The 23502-nt window shown below is 36.5% G+C and overlaps 1 protein-coding gene and 1 long non-coding RNA gene across 6 annotated transcripts in view; one reads left to right on the forward strand and one right to left on the reverse strand.

Moving 5' to 3' along the window:
- Window positions 1-23502, reverse strand: part of LOC136844912 (uncharacterized) — a 511857-nt gene that overhangs the window by 31035 nt on the left and 457320 nt on the right. The gene's annotated exons all lie outside the window — the stretch shown is intronic.
- The window catches only part of LOC136844910 (calcium-binding protein P-like), a 46854-nt gene continuing 23958 nt past the window's right edge, over window positions 607-23502 (forward strand). Inside the window, exon 1 of one of the 4 annotated variants that reach the window (XM_067114233.1) lies at window positions 607-1194. In XM_067114233.1, coding sequence (XP_066970334.1) covers window positions 1113-1194 — 82 coding nt within the window. In that variant the 5' untranslated portion in view covers window positions 607-1112. The remainder of the gene's footprint in view (window positions 1195-23502) is intronic. The other 3 variants (XM_067114236.1, XM_067114237.1, XM_067114235.1) reach the window with 3 other exon arrangements.

Genomic DNA, 23502 nt, shown 5'->3' on the forward strand with positions numbered 1-23502 from the left:
GCCTAAGAAACTACTTGCAATTACTTTAAGCTTGATTTATTAGCAAAAAAGTAAATAAACTTCGCGATTGTAACAGTTCATCGGGTTAAAGAATCGCGAGAAAAAAGAAATGACGCACTGGCACCTCTACGTATAACCTGAAATCAACTGCCTAGAGACTTAAATGATTTTAATTAGTACACAAATTGGCGTCTGTTTTTTAATATTAGGATTTAGACTATGAAACTCAATCCTTCTACTTAACAAAAAATACCCAAAATAATTTGAAATTATTTACAACAGTGGCATCAATCCAAGGCACGTAAACCTTGCCGTGGAGACATGGCTTCGTTCATATCCTGGATAAAATATAAAGGAAACAGCCAACTAATGTCCAAGAAGCAATACCAGCCATATGACGCTTTTTCATTAGCTAAAACGGCGAGTGTTTCTGTAGAGATTGTTGACAGTCAAACATTAATCTTGAATGGAATAATTAACAGGAAATTTTGATAAACATTGACTAATGCTATGGATTAAAGGGTAACCGTTCTCAAAAACAATACTACGTTTACCTTCTACCCAACATATTGAACGCGGCCGTGCGTGTAGCTCTTTCCCCGGTCGTGAGTTCATCTGGCCGCCGAGAGTGGCGAAGCCAGCCACCATTTGGGAATCGGGATAGCATGTTAGTGTGTGGCGGCTGACGGTAGTGGTGTTGTCGACGCATCCACACTCCTGGCCACCTGGTTTTCTTAAATTCTATAAATCATGCTGTAAGCACGTTTGGATGCCTCTTTCAATAAGGCCAGCAATCGATTTTAAGAGTTTTTCAATCCGTAATAAGCATTGAGCGAATATTACTCGCAAGAAAAGGGGCGTGGAAATTCTAAGGCGTTTCTACGATTATTACTTGGGAAGCCAAGGGGCCCACAGTGCTGCGAGTCAAGGAGGCGGCTGGTAGTCTTTCCTCCCCAACGCATTCCAATGTTCTCGGACGTTAAAGTTGCTTTAAAATATTCCCGCAGCTGATACTTGTTCACGAAAGTGTACTGGCACAGTGTCTGAAACAAGTGGTGAACACATGAGATTGTGACAATACTTCGGAAAGAAGAATTCAAAGCGACAGAAATATGTACGTCAAAAGAGGTGTCGTTCTTCTGGCTTGCCTGCTTGCTGTTTCCATCTCTCCTACAGTGGAAGGCTTTAATGTCGGTAAGGTTTTGTTTGCTTGTTTTCTCGTTGTAATTTTAATTCACTTCATATTCCCCGTGACATAGTTACTACAGAAATGCCTGCTACTATACCTCTGACCCCTCACTCTGCATTCGTTCCCATAACTTTCACGTTTTTTAGACGAAAAGAGCAGCCATATTGGGTTTTAATTCTGAATTAAAGTGCTGATGGCCAGTGGCCATGTAACAAAAATTAACTATGATTTTAAAATGAAATTACTGGTATTGGTTTTCCGAAAACACTGGATACATAACCTTAGACATACACTGTAAATTTCTCCCTCCATACGTACCCTAAGGTTGTAAAAATTCTCTAAAGCAATGTGAAAGAAAAATCTGAAATGACCCCAATCAGCGCCGAAGACACGAACAGGAAATGACAAAAAGGAAAAAAAAAAAACATTTTTTTTTGAGGGGATGGGGATGTGAGAGGAACGCCGTCTATCACTGGCTCACTTGTTGGCTTTTCGGGCCTCAGAGCGACACATCGCGGAACTCAACCTACCCCGAAGGTCTGCAGCAAGTTTCTGTAACGGTAACTAGTGTTTATGTGAAAATCACGATGATCAGAATCTGACCTAAATTCAAGATCTTGGCGGTTCCTTACTGTCCCTAGATGGAAAAGGGAAGAGCGTGGCACCGAAGTTGTGCCTTACCTCCGAACAGGTTTTCGTAGGTTGGGGGCGGGACCATCAGGCAAATTTACGACCTCGGGAAGAAGAGAGAGAGAGAGAGAGAGAGAGAGAGAGAGAGAGAGAGAGAGAGAGAGAATGGGTTGGGAAGGTGTGATTATGGGGAGAGGGAAGAAAAATTTAATTACAGTATGGGAAAAAAGAACGTACCCTTTACGAAGTAATTTGATGAAAGCGACTTCAGAGAACGCTCCTACGAAACGGCGTTATAAACTGAGCACTCTGTTTTCACAATACAACACTCGCGAGTAGCTGAAGCGTGCTTGCGCGCCGGCATAATGTTAGAACCAAAGGTCACCTAGACACAGGCTGCTGCTGAACCAAATGCTGTATGGGGATGGGTGCGGTCCTCTCTCTCTCTCTCTCTCTCTCTCTCTCTCTCTCTCTCTCTCATATATTTACGCGTACATATCATATTAAATATACATGTAATTTCAACACCAAGCGCTCTCTCTAACGGAGATGAATTTAGTTGACAAAGGTCACTGCCACTTTATGTATGTATGTATGTATGTATGTATGTGTGTGTGTGTGTGTGTGTGTGTGTGTAATGTAAACGTATGCCATATGATACAATGTCGCCGTCATAAAATTCATGAAATCCCGGTGACAGATCCACTATCGATATTAAATATTACATTTATACATAATAATACCTTATTTGAAAAGGTAAAGAGATTCAGCTCTTCAGTGTTAAATGGTATGAACACTTCGTGAATACTGAAAAAAAAAATCCCAGAAAATGCATCGTTACCCACCAACACTTCCGTTTCTTCCAGAGAGAGAGAGAGAGAGAGAGAGAGAGAGAGAGAGAGAGAGAGATCACGCCTCCTTAGAGAAACATCGTATACGTTTCCGTCTTTTCATATAGTTTTTTTGATGTGTGTACGCTAAGGAAACGTTGAGGCTAAGTTTTTCCTATATAGTATACCGTAAGTCACAAAAATGCCGCAACTTGTCGTTCGAAAGAGTATTAGTAAGCTACTTATAAATTAATGTAAAACACCATGAAAACAGTGAGAACGACAGCAGTTTGTTATTCATTATTTTTATTATTTGCATTCATTAAAAACCCAACTTAAGAACTGATATAGATTATTACAGCGAAATTCTGTTCGATAATCATCGTCCTTTGACGTAAGCCTAACATGCACCGGACATTTCTCACGCAGCGCGGTAATTTAAGCAAATAAAAAAAATGTCGCAGTTTTACACCAATTGCAGTTTGCAGCCTTGTGTTTCTTGTATTACTTGTATTGCCATATTGGGTGACCAATTATTCAGGCTAGTTTTTCTTCGCAGGATGTATATGAGAGAGAGAGAGAGAGAGAGAGAGAGAGAGAGAGAGAGAGAGAGAGAGATTACTTATGAAATTTCCACCCCTCAAGGGGTGTTGGACCTTGGATTAGGCTACCTCGTCAAGACCCTTCATGCGTAGATTCGGACAACAACAATTTTGTAATAATTACTGAGAGCAACGATGTTAGATCTGACTTTGGAGGAGAGAGACGGACAGTCAGACAGACGGGAGGGATGAACTAATAGTCTAAACAGATCTTGGGAGTCTAAAGGCTCGGATCATATCAGGTCCGAGGCACTAGGCAGTAGTGGATTTTATATTCTTTTGGACCACAGCTACTGTATTTAAAGAAAGAGCCTAAATAAATGTAAAATCTTACTTTTTTAGAAAGATGCCTCTGTTAATACAGAATTATGACACTAATACAGAATTATGACAGCATACTAGACTATCTCTGCAATTAGAACATTAAAAAAGTTGTGCAACTGCAAGTTATGCTTTGTGTGTGTGTGTGTGTGTGTGTGTGTGAGAGAGAGAGAGAGAGAGAGAGAGAGAGAGAGAGTGAGAGAGATTCTTGATCTTTACTCATAATATACAAGTCATGGACATTTTCCACGAAGTCGACTTCAACCTAGACGATCAGAGTCACTCTTCAGTAAGCTCTACCAAAGTGACTCCAACACGCTGAGGTTTGAGTTATGACCCTTTAACGAGCACAGACGAATTCGTACAATATTCTTAATACTAATTTCACAAATGAATACACGTTTTTTTCAAGTCACGTGTTTCTGAGTGGTTTCCAAAGAAGACCAACATTTAAGTTTAAAAGTAGCTGAACAGTTGATTTAAGGTATTTTAAAATAACTTTCAAATTGAAAATAAAAAGAAGCAAATTACTGTAAAAGCACGCTTTTGTGCCAGCAAAATTGTGAAGACAGTCAAAGAGTTCAGAGGTCTGGTTAAACAAATCATTTATAACTAACTAACCTTCATTATTCTAAGTGACGAAACGTTCTCATTTAATTAGCAATGTTAGAGAAAGTCTTTAAACAGCTCAGGATAAAATATACGTCGTACAAATTCCTTGAAAGTTCTCTCTTGAAATCCCTTATGGACAGTTTTGGCAAACATCCACATGCATAGCGATGGATATATGGCCAACAACCCTGGCCATATATTCATTCGCGTTTTTTCTTCTCGACTCTCATTGAATGGCGTGCACACCTTTGCATACAAACGCAAACATGTGTTTGCGTACAATATGGTTTCAGCGTATTGATCACAAACACATATGATATATAATACATATATATATATATATATATATATATATATATATATATATATATATATATATATATATATATGTATGTATATTATAAAGGAATTTTCCTTATGAATTACCCCGGAAGCGTTATATTTCAGGTAGCATCTTTGCAACTTTACAAACAATAATAGTTTTACCAGCGCACAAAACTACTCACACAAGGTATCCGATGTCTTGTTTTATTTCGATACTGCTCTATATGACAATATAGTGCATTTCATTAAGCTGAATGGAATGCATCATATGCTTACACAAAAACTGAATAATCTTATAAGTAATGATTGTGTCTGGAATGATTTAGGCAGCCAGAACACATATCAACATTTGATGTTAAGTTTGGACTCTCACTTGCTTTAATGCCAGACGGGATGTTAACAGATTATATCTTAGTGGTTTTCGATTAATTCATTGCTAATAACAATTATTCGAGTGAGGAGATTTGCTTAAAGGTAATATTTTATATGCAGTACCTGATCTTGATTAAAAATATGCTGTTCCAGTTAGGTTTATAAATACAGCCAGTTCTTTATTAAATCTAGACCTCAACATAACAAAATCGGACAGAGGTGGCAAAATTGTCATCATGGACAAGGCATTTTATCTCTCTGTAAAACCCATGCACATGAACAGCTGGACGATGCGGACACAAAAACCTCCTCTAAATAAGTATCCGCTGATTCTGATAGAAATATTAGGAAAATAGCTCGGGGCATGAAGAGTGTTGGTTCCCTTCTCTCTCTCTCTCTTAACTGGCCCCTCAAAACACATGAAGACTATCCCACTAAGACCTACCATTTCACGTGCCGGGTCTTTTGTGAATAAAATAATGAGATGGCTACCAAGTCTTCTTCCTTTCTCTTTTAGTCGTCATTCTGAAGATGTTTGCCCAAATTCAATATATTCCGTAAACAGTATCCCCCTTCACAATGCAATATTAGCAAGTCTTGATGTGGATTCGTTTATTTTTCAGGGTACTCATAAAAGATGTATTGCATTTGTACCATTTTCCGTTTCATAATAAAAAAAAAAAGAAAACTGTAAAACTTCAGGCGGGGTATTTGAAACCGAAATAATAAACTAAACCCCATTAAGCCTAAAGTTGTGATCTGGATGAAGTATGTGGATGACATTTTGACTTGTTGGAACCCGATCTGGGGAGGTTTTAATATGTTCTTCAATAAATTAAGGAACCTTGTATTGGGATTAAATTTAAAGTAGCATGGAAAAAGGATAACAGGAATTTAGCTCTTGGATGATACTAATACCTTGGGATGTTACAAAGTACATGTTCACTGTGCAACTTATTTTTACGCGCCCTTAAGATTCGTTCCCCTGAATACAATGATAAGGAATTTAACATAATTCTCGAGCACCTGTCTTCTCTCAAATACCCAGGCCAAGTCATTGAAAAAGCCAATCGGATTTTTTTTCATCGCTTATTATAAGGCCTAACGAAAAATACGATAGTAAAGTAAAAATCTCTCACCTGGATAACGTCCAGAGATTACTGAAACTTTGGAGAGAGACAATCCTTTTCCTTTCAGGTGATCTAATACTGCAGGATCTTAAGTTACTAATGACTACGGGAGATATCTGGTAAGGGATGTGGTAATTTTTCAGTGGATTTCACTGAGAACAGCCTCTTTCAGAGAAAATCGAACAACTACGATCGTAAGATACGCATATCAAAATTCTATTATTTTTAATCATGTAGGGAACACCATTCGCGGTATAATCTGGGATGCATCTCATATTGATTATAAAAATGTGTCATTTCAAATGTCACATACTCGAAAAGGTTTTAATTACAAACAACCTCAATCTGTCACGAGGGTCATGGAAACCAGATAAATTGATATCTTTCTGTATCCTATTTTAAGGAAAAGAACCTCTCCTTAACCTTAGGCTTAGCCGGAACCTGATGCACTCTACACCTTTCACCTGCCTGTCATTGTTCACAAAGGGGTGGAGATACTTCCCCACACTTAACTCTCTTCCATTCTCCCTTTTGTTTACATGGGCATGTCCTTCATTTTACCTGTTTTCTGCAGGTTTTAAAACAAATGTACACACACACACACCCAAATTATATATATATATATATATATATATATATATATATATATATATATATATATATATTATTATCATTTTATAATGATTCACTTTAATACATTATTACCACAGGTGAAAAGATAAGAGATTTGTTGTAGGTCTTTATTTCGACTTTATTTCAAGCCACTGACGAAGGACTGATACAGATTATAAGAAGTCACAAATATATATACTACAGGAACAGTACTAACGGTTGTGTATGTTCGTCAGTACTGTTCTGTAGTATATATATTTGAGACTTCTTATACTCTGTATCAGTCCTTTTGTCAATGGCTTGAAATAAAGTCGAAACCGGTCAGGACCTACACCCTGTCTCTTATTTTTCACCTGTGGTAATATATATCATTCATATATATATATATATATATATATATATATATATATATATATATATATATATATATATATATATATATATATATATATATATATATATATGTACATATACACACACACACACACAACGTGGATGACAAAAGATACTAAAATTTAACTCATAAACAAGGAGGTTAGGTTAAACATGTTGTCAGTTAGTAATACTAGGTACTGGCATAAATCTTTGGACAAAAGATCTTTTAGGGTATTTGCAATTAAATTTGACAAAATTTTTTTGTCTTAAAAACAAAGGCTTTAGTTTTTGTTGTTGTTTTCAGGAGCATGGCCTCTTCTCGATTTATTCACGCTTTTTTTGGAGGGACACACTTACCATTGCAATGCCATGAATCTGAAATGAAGAGCAAACGAAGAAACCCTGACTTTGAGACGAAGTAAAGTTAGCCACTCGGCTACAACCTCAGACCGAGTAGTTTAACTTAGCCTGATCCTAACCTTATGTGCGCAAGTTCGAATCTACTCATTGGAAGTTAGGTCCCTACATTTCGCACTCGAGACTTTGTAGTGATAAGCGTGTCAAAAATTTAGAAATAGAGAAGGCAGGAGGTCACTGCGCCTATTCCAAATAGTGACCAGTAAACTGTCTATAGGCAAATGTAAATATACACTATATATATATATATATATATATATATATATATATATATATATATATATATATATATATATATATATATATATATATATATATATATATATATATATTCTTTAAGCCTTGCTGTAGAGGTGGCTCTAATGGTGTTAACTTCCTGTTTCTCAATCTGACCCATTACTACAAAGTAATTTTCATGTACCGAATTTAGTTCTCATGTTAAATGATGCACGACTGGTTTCAGTAGACCGCTTGAGATTTGATCCCACGTTCTGTCGTTAGTGAGCGAGTACATGTTTGTGTGTGTATATATAAATATATATACAATATATATATATGTGTGTGTGTGTGTGTGTGTATGTGTGTAAGTGATCAACATCCTAAATTCATCTCGAACAAGGAAGGAAGTCCAACACAAATGGAAACCTCTGACAATTTTTATTCTGTGAAGGCTGAGAAGCCACAATGGACTAGAGAGAGAAACTGCAAGAAACTAGAAGGCAAATCTCAAGGCAACAGAAACTGGTCCGCAGATGGAGCGAGGTTCGAGAAACCAGGCAATAAAAGCAAGACAGAAATGGAAGCCGCCACCATCATTCTGCTTTGACATGCAATCGCCAGCCCGGTTCCTAACAGCACAGAAGAGACAAGACGAATTGAGTTTGCCGATCTAGCTCTGAAGCGAATGCAGCATATGGAATTACGCTTTCACTGGTATAAGATTAATGGAAGCACTAATAGTATGTATATGTATATATATATATATATATATATATATATATATATATATATATATATATATATATATATATATATACATACATACATACATACACACACACGTAGCCTATATATATATATATATATATATATATATATATATATATATATCTCCCCCACCTCACCTTTTTTACTTAGACCTAGCCTAACACCGAGCTGTCCTCCTTTTGTTTTCCTCACTCAAAAAGCAGTTACACGTGCAAATATACCGAATATTTGGCGAAAATATGAAATAACGGATGACAGGCTAACAGGGAGTCTTTTCACCTCTGTCTTTACAGACACAACTCACGAAGAGACAGTGTCAATAACCATCTGGCCCTTCGGTGCCGTAGGAACGTCCAGAGGGAAGCTTTTTAATTAGGTTCTCCATTTAATTACCAATGCTCTATGCCGGTTCTAATCTATATCTAAACATGATAAACGACCTTCTAGCTCTGGCACCGTGTGGCCCACTTGTAGATATTCGTGGGAATGCATTGATTTATTCAAAGATCCGGCCGGCTTCCGTTTTGGTCACTGACAGCCAAAACAAATGAGTGAAGAAGTGTGCTATCTGAAAGTCTTAAGACATAGGCTAATGCAGCTTTTTAACAAAACCGTGTCACAGCAGCAATGGAGCTGGGAATGATTCTCAAAGAAAATCAATAACATCATGCATGTTTGTTTTTGCCTCTCTCTCTCTCTCTCTCTCTCTCTCTCTCTCTCTCTCTCTCTCTCTCTCTCTCTCTCTCTCATGGTACACGGGGGAAGCACCCACGTCATTTGAAAGAAATTTCGAGTTCACAAAGCGGCCTAGGACAGAGCGATTTGAAGGCATTTCGTTAAACATTCTCTGTTGACCTAAACAATGAACTATCTCCCTCAAAGTTAATCAACTGCGGTGGTCGCAGCAGGTGGTAAAGAGGTAAAAAGAAAAAGAAACTACCTAGTACAACGAGAACGTTGAAAGGCAATGTTACATATAGCAAGGGTTTCTTGCAAGTAGCCTCTGTTACCACTTAAGTTTTACGTGTGATGCGTCCACTTACGTCCTTCCCTTCTCCGTCAAAGGGTAATGGAAACATTGTCATTAAAAATGTGTTGGAACTATCGTGCGATAATTATCTGAGGTACTTACGAACGTTTGCAAAGAAAAGCGAATATGGATGAGGGACTGGATAAAACCAAAAAAACCAACATCGGGCTTGGGCATCACTTTTAGAATAGCTTACAAAACCGGAGAAATTATTTCTGTAAAAATTCAAACAAACACAAAAACGGTAACCATTAAACTTCCTATAATGTATGTTCCATCTTTCAATACTTAGGCGTTTGTTATTGCTGCGATAGTCCAGACTAATCATTATGTTTAAATCATACTAATTTTTGTTAATGCTATTTCGGCAATATCAGATGTTTTCCTTGCATTGTTCAGTAAGTTTTAGCTTGAATTTACAATTCAAGCATTAATGACAAAAAATCCCCAGACTACGGACTAAATACACATAATATCCGCAATTCCCCTTCAGCAGTCCAAAACCCAAAGTGTCTATATATACAGGCAGAAAAGAAAGTAACCACCAAAGTACCTGTTCCCACAGACCAAGTGTAAAGTAGTTTTCTGGGGCGGCGGGGAAGAATCGGTTAGTTGTCCCAAAATAAAACCGCTGGCTATTGCTACTAAACCCCCTTGCTTTTCAGTTTGCTTAGCAACTTGCTTTTTCACTTGAATTGCTAGCAAGTTGTAGCGAATTACATACACACTTGTTAACTTGCTACTTGTCATATGTAAAAGAGCCCTAAGCTATCAGTTATACGTCAAGATAGATATATTTCATTACTTTATTAATATGAATTCTCTCTCTCTCTCTCTCTCTCTCTCTCTCTCTCTCTCTCTCTTTTCCATGTACGAACACTGTCCCAGCGCATATACCATCGTCATGATCATGTGAGATATTAAGTTCAGAGTTAGTTTGATGACGGATGAATGAGTAAGTCGGAAATCCTGCCGTTTGTGTCTCCGAGATTGGCGACGTTATGGCTGGGGAGATAAGAGCATCACGGGACAACTTTTTGATCTATTATTGCAACTGTTATTATTTCTAATGTTTTAAATTCATTTGGGACACTGACTTCGTTGAATGTTAGAAATGCACTGAACTCATGAGCATGAACCTGGTATTTAAAAAAAAAATTGTTTCTGTATGATGTTGATTCAGTTTCATTCCCCCTGACGACGAGGATAACAGTCCTTGTAAAGCTCAAAGAGTTTCAAAATATTTCTAAAAACACATCCAAGTTTTTATATCCAAGGAAAAAGTCCATTCATATTCGTTTTTAGAGGAGAACGTGGTTGCTCTTCATAGTCTTTACTATTATTCAGCATGTGCAAACATTCGAATGAAACATATCTCAATAGCATTCAGTCTTCAGGCAAACTTTTGCACAAAAGGACCATGTACAGAAGAAAGAAATATTTTGGATAAATAAAGAACAAACCGACACAGATAAATATATACAGTGATATGTCAGAAATACAAAGGCAATGGTAACGTCGCCCCAAAATAGTATTAGGCTCTCTTAAATAAATACTGAACTGACTACTGTAAGATCAGTCTACAAAGATGTTGCCGATGGGAGTAAATTACGTACCTAAAACAGCTTTTGACTGGATTATTTTAAATTTTTTTTACACGAGACGTGCCGTGCATTCAAATCTCATTTTGATTATAAGGCATTTACGAATGAAAACATACAGTTCCGTTCGTTATAATTCTATGCGATTCACATTAGCGAATATGTTTTAAATCTCTATGGATACAGGAGCTTCTGCTCTTTTTCCGTATGCTTCAGTGCAGGTTATTTTCCAGACAACTGTCTGCAAAGTTACGTAACATGTCGTATGGTATCCTTTTTTTTTACACGGAAAACACATTTTTCCCTGTCATTTTCTAGAGGTATACACTGAATAACGTTTATTAAAGAAATTACTGTAAATTTAAAAATACCATTTCATGGGGTTTGTGACTCATCCATTCCGGTCATCATACAGGTGGACCTTTTAAAGAATTACTACCGGAAGCTTTTACGAAGCAATTCAAGGAAACCCGCAACTTTTATTGTCGCTGTCGTCATGGTGTAATACCTATTGTCTTTTTAACGTACAGGCTGATGGAACGGGCAACCTTTCCTTGGTCGAATAAAACTAGACTGGAAGACGGAAGCACAAACTACATTGTTTGTCCTGATTTCTTCTTGGCGCGTTACTGCTCACACCGAACTTTCAACGTCTGTTACAAGTTTCTAAGCACTGAATATTGTAAAAGTTGCTAGTCTCCACACTCCACACCATATATATAATATAATATAATATAATATATATATATATATATATATATATATATATATATATATATATATATATATATATATATATATATATATATGTTTGTGCATTGTGTTATGGTTCTCTTTTTGTGAAATTTGTCAATTTAAAAATCCAAAATTCTGGTAAGTATGCTAAATTGCTTTAAATATTGGGTAATTTGCAAAAAACACACGAAAACGGTATTTTGCAAAGATCATCGATAATCTGGTGTGGTGTGTCAATTTGCAAAAAAAAATTAAAAAAAAACCACGCAGCTACACACGCACACGCACACACACACCTACCCAATTATTGTCAATGATTACTTGTTTACCTTCGCATTTCCTTCACGCACACACAAACACACACCCGCAGCTACAAGTAACCTAACCAGCTGCTTTTCATTTTGTTATATTGCAAACTGACAAACTAGATTACGGTGATTTAACTAAATACCCTAACCATTTACCCGCTTTTCATTCATTTTTAAAGATTACCCAGGTATTTCAGGTAATCATAAACTTTCCACGTTTTTGGTTTCTTTGCAAAATAACCGATATCCCACCCCCCAAAAAAGTAACAGACACACATAATACTCATTTATCAATGAAGAAGGTCACTGACGAAAACAGTTTCATAAATACATATGTGACAAGGGAAAACGTACTCTTTGACCTACTGCCAAAAAAACTCCCAACAACTACAGTCAAAGCAGAAGGATGATCAGAATGGATAAAAAAAAATATACCGTAAAAACAACTATGCCTACACCCTTTGCCTGATAATTTACGCATTTAGTGAGAGAGAGAGAGAGAGAGAGAGAGAGAGAGAGAGAGAGAGAGAGAGAGAGAGAGAGAGACTAAACATAACACTGTAATAAAGGAAGCGATTACTTACATATCATAATTGAGATGATGTGCTAATTGCTGAGAAATAACGCTCTTGATAACGTTATCGCTTAAATTATTGGAGTGCCATCGATTTATCGAAGGATTTCCTCTGGAGACTGTGGTTTGGCTGTGTGTGTGTGTGTGTGTGTGTGTGTGTGTGTGTGTGTGAGAGAGAGAGAGAGAGAGAGAGAGAGAGAGAGAGAGAGAGAGAGAGAGAACAAACTGAATCTTCGAAACAGCGATTTTATTAAAGGACTAACTTTATAGATCCTTTTGTACGTGCGGTAACGCGGCCCTAGAACCACCTGAGAAGGGCGAAGGCCATCGGATTCTGGTCTCCCAAGTCTTACAACGTTTACCGGTGTAAAGCAGATTTATTTACGATGTTCCTTGTGTACAGTAAATGCTTCCGCCTACGGTGTACTCTGGTTTTGTCACTGTTAACAGGCCAAGACTATAAACCGCACCGCCAAAGCAAGTAAATTTTATGAGACGAAGGGTCTGGCGTAATCAACAATGGGTCACAGTAGGTCTGTGAAGCTACCTGAATAGGCCACGTGCTCCTTCACAGAGAATACATATCTTTTTTGTTGACTGACTGACTGATCTTTAAGTTATCTGGCGTGACAACTACGAGGGTTAGCTTTCGTTTATGCAGGATCGTTTTTTCTGCTAAGTTAGCACCGAGAAATTCAGACCGGACGTCTAAGAATTAAATCGGTTAACTGAAGAGTCTTCTTCAGTCTCTTCCTGTTCTGCACTTCACTCTCCTCTGGGAAAATTTACTTCTAGCCCTGCATAGAATTAACATTCAAGACATGAAGTACTCATTAGTCACAACATTACGAAGCAAATCGCACGTCACACATGCTTTGAAAAAGGTTACTGTAAGCTAAATGTGAATGTTTCAATAGCGTGTAATACAAGATGGCCTGTCCCCTTTCTCTCTCTCTCTCTCTCTCTCTCTCTCTCTCTCTCTCTCTCTCTCTCTCTCCTATAGTTACTATTTCGATCATTCGAAATCAAATGGAGAATCTCTCATCCTCTCTCTTCCCTCATTTAAAATGAAAAGAATCTCACTTCTCATTTAAGATGAAAGAATCACAGGAGACCACTTCCCTCATTTAAGATGAAAGAATCTAAATTTAAGAAAAGAATCAAATGATGAAAGAATCTCTCATCCTCTCAAGAGACCTCTTCCCTTATTTAAGATGAAAGAATCAGTAATCATCGGATTCTGGGATGCTACTCGCCGGCTTTGAAATTCTCTTCCTGATTCCGTTCTTCCTAGGTTAGAGAAGGCATTAGGTTTCCCGTTCCATTACTCTTCGCTGTAAGAAATTATTCAAAACTTTTGAATTAACTAAACTTTGATTTATTCACCTCCATAAAACCACGTTTCACGAGTTCAGTACCTAAAACATGTAATAAAATTAAATTCAAGGCTAAATTATTATTATTTTCCTTTTATATGGTGATTACAGTACTTAGGTCTAACCCCTTGCATCTTTTTAAAATCTTGCTTTACTCTAGAGATACTGCACGGTTCAGCTATGCCCATAAGGCAATTGGGCACTTTTGTGTGCAAAATACTTAGGGATACCTGTTGCACTGCAGGCGGTTGACTTGTATGAGTGATTTCGTTTCGAAGATAGAGCAGCCATGACATCCGAAGGTAAAAAAATAGTCACTTTTTTTTAATTCACTTGTGTACTACGGGAGGAACTGATATACACTATACGGCTCCGGACTTGGGAATTTTAAGACCTTCGCTCCAACTGTGGCGACAAAGGTTGCGCTCATGCCATAAGCAGCAGTACTGGATTAAATCGTTCGGTAACACAAGAAAGAGAAGTTGAATTAATAGCATATTTCACAAAGAGAAGTTGAATTAATAGCATTTCATACACTATGTTTAAAACAGTAAGTGAAAAACTGAAAGCCTAAATCACTACAAAAATCATTCGTTAAATGCTTTCAGAGCCTGGCAAAGAATACCGAAGTTTAACAGTCGACTGGACGTAAAATCATTTTAGTTGTATAAAATTCTATTTTATCACTCCAAGACTAATTATATATCTGATCTGAATATGGTCACAGTTTCATTCTTCCCTGTAAATTATTCACTGCAGGTTTCAAGTTCATATTAAACATCATTTAAACCACTCACCTCCTCCCCCCACCCCTTTAAACAGGAAAAATAACACTAACTTCATACCAATAAATCATTATTACAACATTTATCAACTTAAAAGTAAATATGACATATGACCTAATGCTTAGGAAATATGGCATTCAAACGTATAAAGTGACGGAAGAGCAAGTATGCTTTGCCAGTTGAGAGTTGATAAATGACTTAGTGGTTGATAAATGTCTATTATGTTTCTAAAACCGATGCAGATTTCTTTTGTTGAATTTAAGTGGTTCTGAAGCAAATATTTGAGGAAGATAGTCTTCATGCTCCATTATTTGCTGAGAGATTTACGAACTGAGAGAGAGAGAGAGAGAGAGAGAGAGAGAGAGAGAGAGAGAGAGAGAGAGAGAGAGAGAGAGACTCCTGATTATTCAGGTGGATAAACTGAACAGCAGATGAAAAAGCCAATAGGAATATACAATGCAACAGCCGTTCGCACAGAATCCCAGCAATGCACGACTCAAATGTCAAAGGCGACCCTTTGCCTGCAATTTGGAAAGCTTGACTTGACGACCTGAACAAGGGTGGGTGAGAGACTTTTACGTGGGCGTGTTGTGGTATGGGGGCAGGCTGGATCCAAGTTAGATTACCCTGTGCAAAGGAGACCTGTGCATTCGGGCACGTCACCGCATCAATGATCGCTTTCACGAGTTAAGATGTTTTCATGATCAATTACCAGATGACGAACTCGTTATAGTGTCACTTTCTCTCTCCCCAGCCTTGGCCTCTGTAGGGAGGTCGACTTTTAAATAATTTAATTTTTTTTTTTTTTTTACAGTTGCAGCCTAACCTAATTCACTGTCATCAAGTATATTTTGTCACTTTCTAAAACAGTAAGTAGTAGTCCTTACAAAATATAAACTGTTATTTGGTTAAATTCTTGATGTGTGGCATATGCAAACAGGTGACAGACACTGAAAAAGCATTCTTAGATTCTTAGATATATATATATATATATATATATATATATATATATATATATATATATATATAATAATAAATATCTACTATATCTGGGTTGACTGGTGAGTGATATCCGGAGTCGTACCATGGACCTTTTAAAGGGCGCCATATGATCTAGCAGTGAGTTACAGCACCAACATACAAACATTATAAATATATATAATATATATATATATATATATATATATATATATATATATATATACATATAAAAAAATAGAAGTAATAGAAACAGTGCCTCACTCTCATCATATCATTACCATTCCAAAAGCGCTAAGCAAAACGAAATCTCCGAAACCTCATTCACACTGACTCACAATCATCCTCCACCCAGCTACGCTACTACTGTTCATGAGGCAGCGACGCACGTACGAACGCACTCACCCGCTCGTCCGTCATCAACGAAAATAGATACCTCTGGCCTTCCCTCGCTTTCCGCTCTGTTTGTATGTTGCGTCAGTCAAGCGTCGGCGACGGATGAGTTACGGCTTTGTTCATAAGTACCAGATTGTCGGGGGGGATAGAGTTTTATTTGCAATATAATTCACATACCTGTCTATATACTGCACGTACCCAGCCCTCTTCCCACACATATATACTGTATATATGTATATATATTATATATATATATATATATATATATATATATATATATATATATGTGTGTATATATATATATATATATATATACATATTACATATATGCACGTATATATGTAAATGTATATACATATATGTATATATATACAACTATATATGTATATATAGATTTATATAGTAATATATAATTATACAGATAAATAAATAAATATATAATTTATATATATATATATATAGGCTATAAAAATATATATAATATACATATACATAATGAAACCAACCAGAGTCGACAAAATACCCTATGCATAATTCACTGCTTTTATCAACAGACACAGTGGGACTGAACATAACGGGTCTAAAACGTTCCGGCTCTCTTGGGAATCGAACCGGCAATGCCTCTCGCTGTTTGAATTTTCTGTCTGCCCACTCGGTTTGAGTCACGATACAGTCGCGTCCTTCCGAGTTCGATCAATCACTGGTTTTAAGCGGTTTCAAAATGCTATCCTATATTTCAGCTAAGCAACAATTGCTTGCATATAGCGATATGCATAAATACTAGAACATTAGCTTTATGTAAAAGTACTCCCAGAAGACTTGCAACATACAAATATAGCTACCAACACTTGCTAACATGACAACACTGCTGACTCCTGCCAAGATAAAAACTCGGCTGGTAGACTTGCCAACTTTAAGAAACTCTACGTACCTCACAACACAAAACACTCAGCTTTGAATAAGCATACACTATTACGACTTCAAAAGAGGAAACAATCCTTTAAAACTTGTAAATGTGAAAAAATGCTGAATCAAGCAAAACAAGCAAACAGATTCTAAAAACTTGTAAACAGAACTTGTAAACAGACACCAGGCTGACTGCAAACTTTTAAACCCCACGTGCTTTTCTAAAAACACAAACACCTTTGCAAACAATTTGGTATGCTTTGCAAACATATACACGTCCTCCCAATACTCAAAATCACTCACCCAAGACTAATGTTATACAACCACTATCATACGACTTATAAAAAAGGAATCACTCTTGTAAGAACTACAAAAAAAAAAAAAATCTGCAAACATTAATAAACTCTTGCGAGGCTTGCACAAACACCACAAACAGCGCAAAGAATTTGCAAGCAAGCAAACAAACAACCCCGCCTTCCACGCAAAAAATGGGCGTACGTTGCTTACTCCACGACGGCTTGCGTGGGCAAGGAAGATATCAAGTTATTCACAGGAAATGAACTTTGCTTATTCCCTCGAGTTTCACAAGTCTGAATATCTACTGTCTGAAATTACCGCAAGTCGTCTTCGTAAGGGCGAGCTAGAAAGGAGCCAGTTTAATACTGCCTATTCAGACATAAATTAAGGGAACTGCTTTGTAAGGAAATATGCTGGTAGATAACTCGTGTGGCGTGAGATGGTCAATCATAAACTATAACAAGGCATTTTCTTCACGTTAGCTGAATATGGTGCTTCACTCAACCTAGGCTCTCAGACCTCATGGTAACCCACAGCTGTCTGCACCAGACTCGTTAAAGGCATAGTGCAAGTTACACACACACACACACACACACACACACACACACACACACACACACACACACACACACACACACATATATATATATATATATATATATATATATATATATATATATATATATATTACAAGGTAGAGCTGTTAATCCCACTCTTCGCCTCTTTTTTATCTGTGATTGAGAGAGAGAGAGAGAGAGAGAGAGAGAGAGAGAGAGAGAGAGAGAGAGAGAGAGAGAGAGAAATCTTCCGTTCTGGCGTATGTCATATCTTCTTTATTTATAAACCAACACGTTTTATGTCGCAACATTAATGACTGCATCATTACACCAAAGCAACCAATTGCTTACAGAATTAACAAGAGACTATATTAATATTTTACACCACTGACAGAACAGAAAATGAAGTACATGAGAAGACAACAGAAAAGGAAAAACTCACTAGCACTTTTAATGGAGGGTCAAGTTCTCTGTCCACGCCAATAAAGAACATAATAGGAAATAACCTCAAGCTCAAAATCTCTGAATCCATTTCCTGTGACTTTACATTGATAACTATAACCTAGAATCATACATGAATTTATGATTATGCAAAAACACTGCCCTAATGGAATGGCGGAGTAAAATTAACAAAAGGTTAAAGAGAAAGTTCATATTCTGTCGCGAAAGTTTCCCTCGATATCAGCTGACTCACGCACTTCAAAATTCACTGGATTAACCACAAATCTCAAAGGTCATACAGCGTCCTCTTTCAAGGGACAGTGGATGGCGAGGCCTGGACTAGAGATAACTGGGAGTACTCCGTGACGTCATAAGGTCTGTGCTAACATAACAATGAATTCATAAAATTAGTTACGTCATAAGGACTGTGCTAACAAAACAGTGACCTCACAGAATTAGTGACGTTCTAAGTACTGTGCTAACAAGGATTTCATAGAATTAGTGACGTCATAAGGACTGTGCTAACAATGACTTCATAGAGTTAGTGACGCCATAGAATTAGTGACGCCATCAACTGGATAGGATACTTCGGGAATGACGTCATGAGAGACGTCACAGTTGGAAAAATCTAACATGTAGTCAACTGTTTTAAGAAGGGAAGCTTTCGAAAACCACATACATTAAAATGTAAAATGTCAAGGTTTTCTAATAGGACATCTTCATCAAGCCATTCTTCTCAACTCCCAGTTTTTATTACTCCTAATTTACTCTCTCTCTCTCCATATATATATATATATATATATATATATATATATATTATATATATATATATATATATATATATATATATATATATATATATATATAATATACTCTCACATACATATGTGTATGCATATATATATATATATATATATATATATATATATATATATATATATATATATATATATATAATATATGTATATATATATCCACGTAGGGGGTAGTACATGAGGTGCACTGAGGGTATTACAAAAGGTTGTTTGCTGTGCCCCTTCGTCCCCAACTGGACCTCCTTTTTAGCCTTTTACTTTACCTCCATGCTCGCTTCCTTTCTTTAATCTTGCAGTTCAACCAATTCAACTCTCTTTTCACTGTCTAAAGCACTGAATGGCTGGAATACGTACATACGTACACACACACATATGTATATCGTGTGTGTATGTATGTGTATAAATATAAATATATATATATATATATATATATATATATATATATATATATATATAATATAATAAATATATATATTCGGCTATAAAGCCAAGCATCGGGGAGCCTGCAACTTCATAAAATCTTTTTTATAAACCGGGGGCTAAAACATACTGCAGCCATTGATATATATACTGTATATATATACATTATATATTTATATATGTGTGTGTATACATATACATAAATACATTATATATATATATATATATATATATATATATATATATATATATATATATATATATATATATACACGTAACTCAATAGGTTTTATTTTTATTTATATCGATATGTATAATATATATATATATATATATATATATATATATATATATATATATATATATATATATATACGTATATCCAGCAGGTTTTATAGGTTTTATTCTTAGGTATATAAACAATTTTTTGTATGAAGCTGCTGATTCCAATTCTTGTTCCTCCTTGGATGCAACCCACCACAGTGATACACGTACCAAATACTCAATTCACTGCCTAGGGCAACGCAAGCTTAATAGGATTAAACGAAATTACATAGAGAGAGAGAGAGAGAGAGAGAGAGAGAGAGAGAGAGAGAGAGAGACGTCAATATAAGCCACACCCACAGCCAACGCCGTTAATAATAAAAATAATAATACTCCTTGCGTGACGCTCGCAATCTTTATGTTCTTTCAGTAATCCCACATTCAGGAGATTATACGCGTTTAATAAGAAGAAAATCATTAGTTCATGTCCCGTTCCCTGTAGTTAAGTACTTGCAAAACTTGCGTCAAAAAAAAGGAATTACGTAAGTTAATTATAGTAACTGTATTTTTGGAATTATGTGCAAATGGTCTGAAGAGTATAATATATATGCAGCAATAATTGGGAACTCAAAAAATAATTTAAGGAATGTTAATTCATTCTCACGAGCGTAATTTTACACAAAATTGTTAACACTGTATTACAAAGAATACACATGAGCTGTAACTGTATAGGGTTAACAGATGCGTGTAAAATTATGCTCGTGAGAACAGTTTTTAATTTCGGAATGGCAACTTGAAAATCGTGGAATGAATTAACACTCCTCGATTTTTTTTTTATTTTCCAATTTGGACTCTATATGCATCCAGCTGCTTACTTATGAATATGACATTTTGTCATTATCACACTATTATCAATGCATCCACCTGGGATTACATCGCATGTCACGGAGCGAAGCAGCGGAGATACCAAAACATTTATACCTCCTGATTTATTACACTGGAGGTCTTATGGCCGAATGACTTCATCGGGAATAACTGCAGCTCATGGTATGTGCTCAACATGGCTGCATCAGCCAGATAGAATGGTTGTTACTGTCCCCCTTCCAAATCAACGGCGATCACGCAGCAGCAGTTCTCTTCACTTAAGTGGCCAATGAAATAGACACAGCAGAAACATACAGTATGTGCCCCGTAACGTCCCATCTTTCTGCTACAACGAATTCCAAGACTTCCTGATTCTTATGCGTAAGCTTCTCGTGCCCTTGAATGAATCCTTTTGGCCCAGTGCCCACTCTGCCTCAAACTGGCCAGAAGACCATGGAATACCCCGCGATACTTTTCAGTGAATAATAATCAGCGATAATGCCAAGTTTTTACTGTCTTAACTGAAGGCTGAACTTGTTATTCATAATGTGCATACATTCTTATTGAACAAGAACTTGCCCAGAAAGCCTCCGTGGAACAGTTAGTTACATACTAGATTTAGTACTGGATCAAGCTGGAATTATACCAGTGATGGCTCTTGTTCCTGGAGCAGTCCATAAGAGACGTTGATGGCCTGCAGGACCAATGAGACCGGGTAAAGATCCCAGAACCATTCTGCCAACAGAGCGCAGAAACTGTAAGCCTCGTTGCTCATGTGGCTCTCCTCAAATCAGAATCTTATATTTGAGGAGAAAAAGTTTACAGAGGAAACGACTGGAACCGAATATCTGTAACAGTTAAGAACAATAAAATACAAAAGAATGGAGAGTGTATGAATAAAAAAAATAAATATAACTACACGATTAATAACAAACAAAAACTAATAAACAAACAAATAAATAATGGAGTAAATGAATCTATACATGTGAAGATTATGCACATCCACTGACATCTGGTGGCATGTTTGAAGGTCACAGACGAAGTTACGGTTTGCGTGTATTCAGGCATCTTTTGTATTGTTGAAGGTCAATGTCGGATTTAGCTTCAGTATGTGTTCTGGGAGCATACAAATGAGGGCAATTTCAGCCAATTAAAGAGAAGTCATGATTACGCGGTGCGATGCGAGAACTGGAGACCTCAGATTGTCCTAGCCAGTGTAAGCAATGTTATTAAAGCCAGCTAAACTGATGATTAAGAACCTAAAGGTCCTTGGCTGGCAGACTGAGCCTGAGAGAGAGAGAGAGAGAGAGAGAGAGAGAGAGAGAGAGAGAGAGAGAGAGAGAGAGAGAGAGAGAGGACATAATAACAACAAGCATAAGAGTTTTCATGGTATTACATTTAAGTGACAAAGTAATGCATCAGTAAGTGTCATGCCTTAACGCCATATTTTCTTGAGCATTACTTAACTGCTGTTTGTTTATTCATTATTTTTTTACCTACTGGTCCCTTTAATTGAGACATTTACTTATATTTCCTCTCTCTGTCTCTGCCTCTCTCTCTCTCTCTCTCACAGTGTACTGTGAAGATAACAAAGGCCCATAATACACTATTTACACGTTGTGACCATATATGTCGGATACCAAAACTTCTGTATCTCTGATCACATGTAATCTGAGATACAGAAGTTTTGGTAACTCAAATATAAGGTTGCAATGTTAAGTAAATAGTGTTTTGTCAGCCTGTTTATCTTCACATATATGATATATATATATATATTATATATATATATATATATATATATATATATATATATATATACTGTATATATATACATATATTGTATATATATAAATACACACACATATATATATATATATATATATATATATATATATATATATATATATATATATATATATATATATATATATCTGCAGCGAATATCACTGAAACTAATCGTGATTGGCAAAGCTCATAATTTTCACCAATTAACACACGTTACAGGTTAAAGTTCAAATGACTCGGTCATTCAGAAGCAAGATAGAATTTATCGGTTACGGATATTTACCTACAGCTCCCAAAACCCGACTAGTTCAAAATGAATGTATGTATATTATTATAAATAACAATTAAGAAAGTAACAGAAGTGCGTGCACGTGAAGCACTTATAAACTGTATACATCCCTATAATATTGGACATATTTCTTCCATCTCAATGTTCTCATCATGGCTGCTTAGAATTCTTCATGCGCTCAAGGGTACACGGCGCATAATTATATGCACGTACTTGTGCATCGCATCAACTGTCCTGAAAACTGCCCAACTAGCAACGTTAGACCATCAGACCCCACAACCATGACATCATTGTCATTGGCTTTCCTAAAAACGCTTTAGGAAAGCCCCTAATGAGAATCTGATCGCACAAGTACAGAGACAGTTGCGAGGAAATGAGCTTTTCAGAAACTCTAGATGATTGATAGCATAACGTTTAAGGAAACACGCAACCTATATTATTATTATTTAGAAGATGAACCCTATTCATATGAAACAAGCCCACAGAGGCCACTGACTTGAAGTTCGAGCTTCCAAAGAATATGGTGCTCATTGGGAAGTAAGAGACGGCAAAGGGGAATACAGAAAGAAGAGATCTCACCTATTAAAAAGAAAAAAAATATATTAATAAATAGACAAAAATGTATTAAAATGCAACGAGAAAGCATTAGGTTAATAATGAATTGCATCTTCGCTTCCAGT

Source organism: Macrobrachium rosenbergii, chromosome 13 (assembly GCF_040412425.1).
Source record: "Macrobrachium rosenbergii isolate ZJJX-2024 chromosome 13, ASM4041242v1, whole genome shotgun sequence".
Taxonomy (NCBI): Eukaryota; Metazoa; Arthropoda; class Malacostraca; order Decapoda; family Palaemonidae; genus Macrobrachium; species Macrobrachium rosenbergii.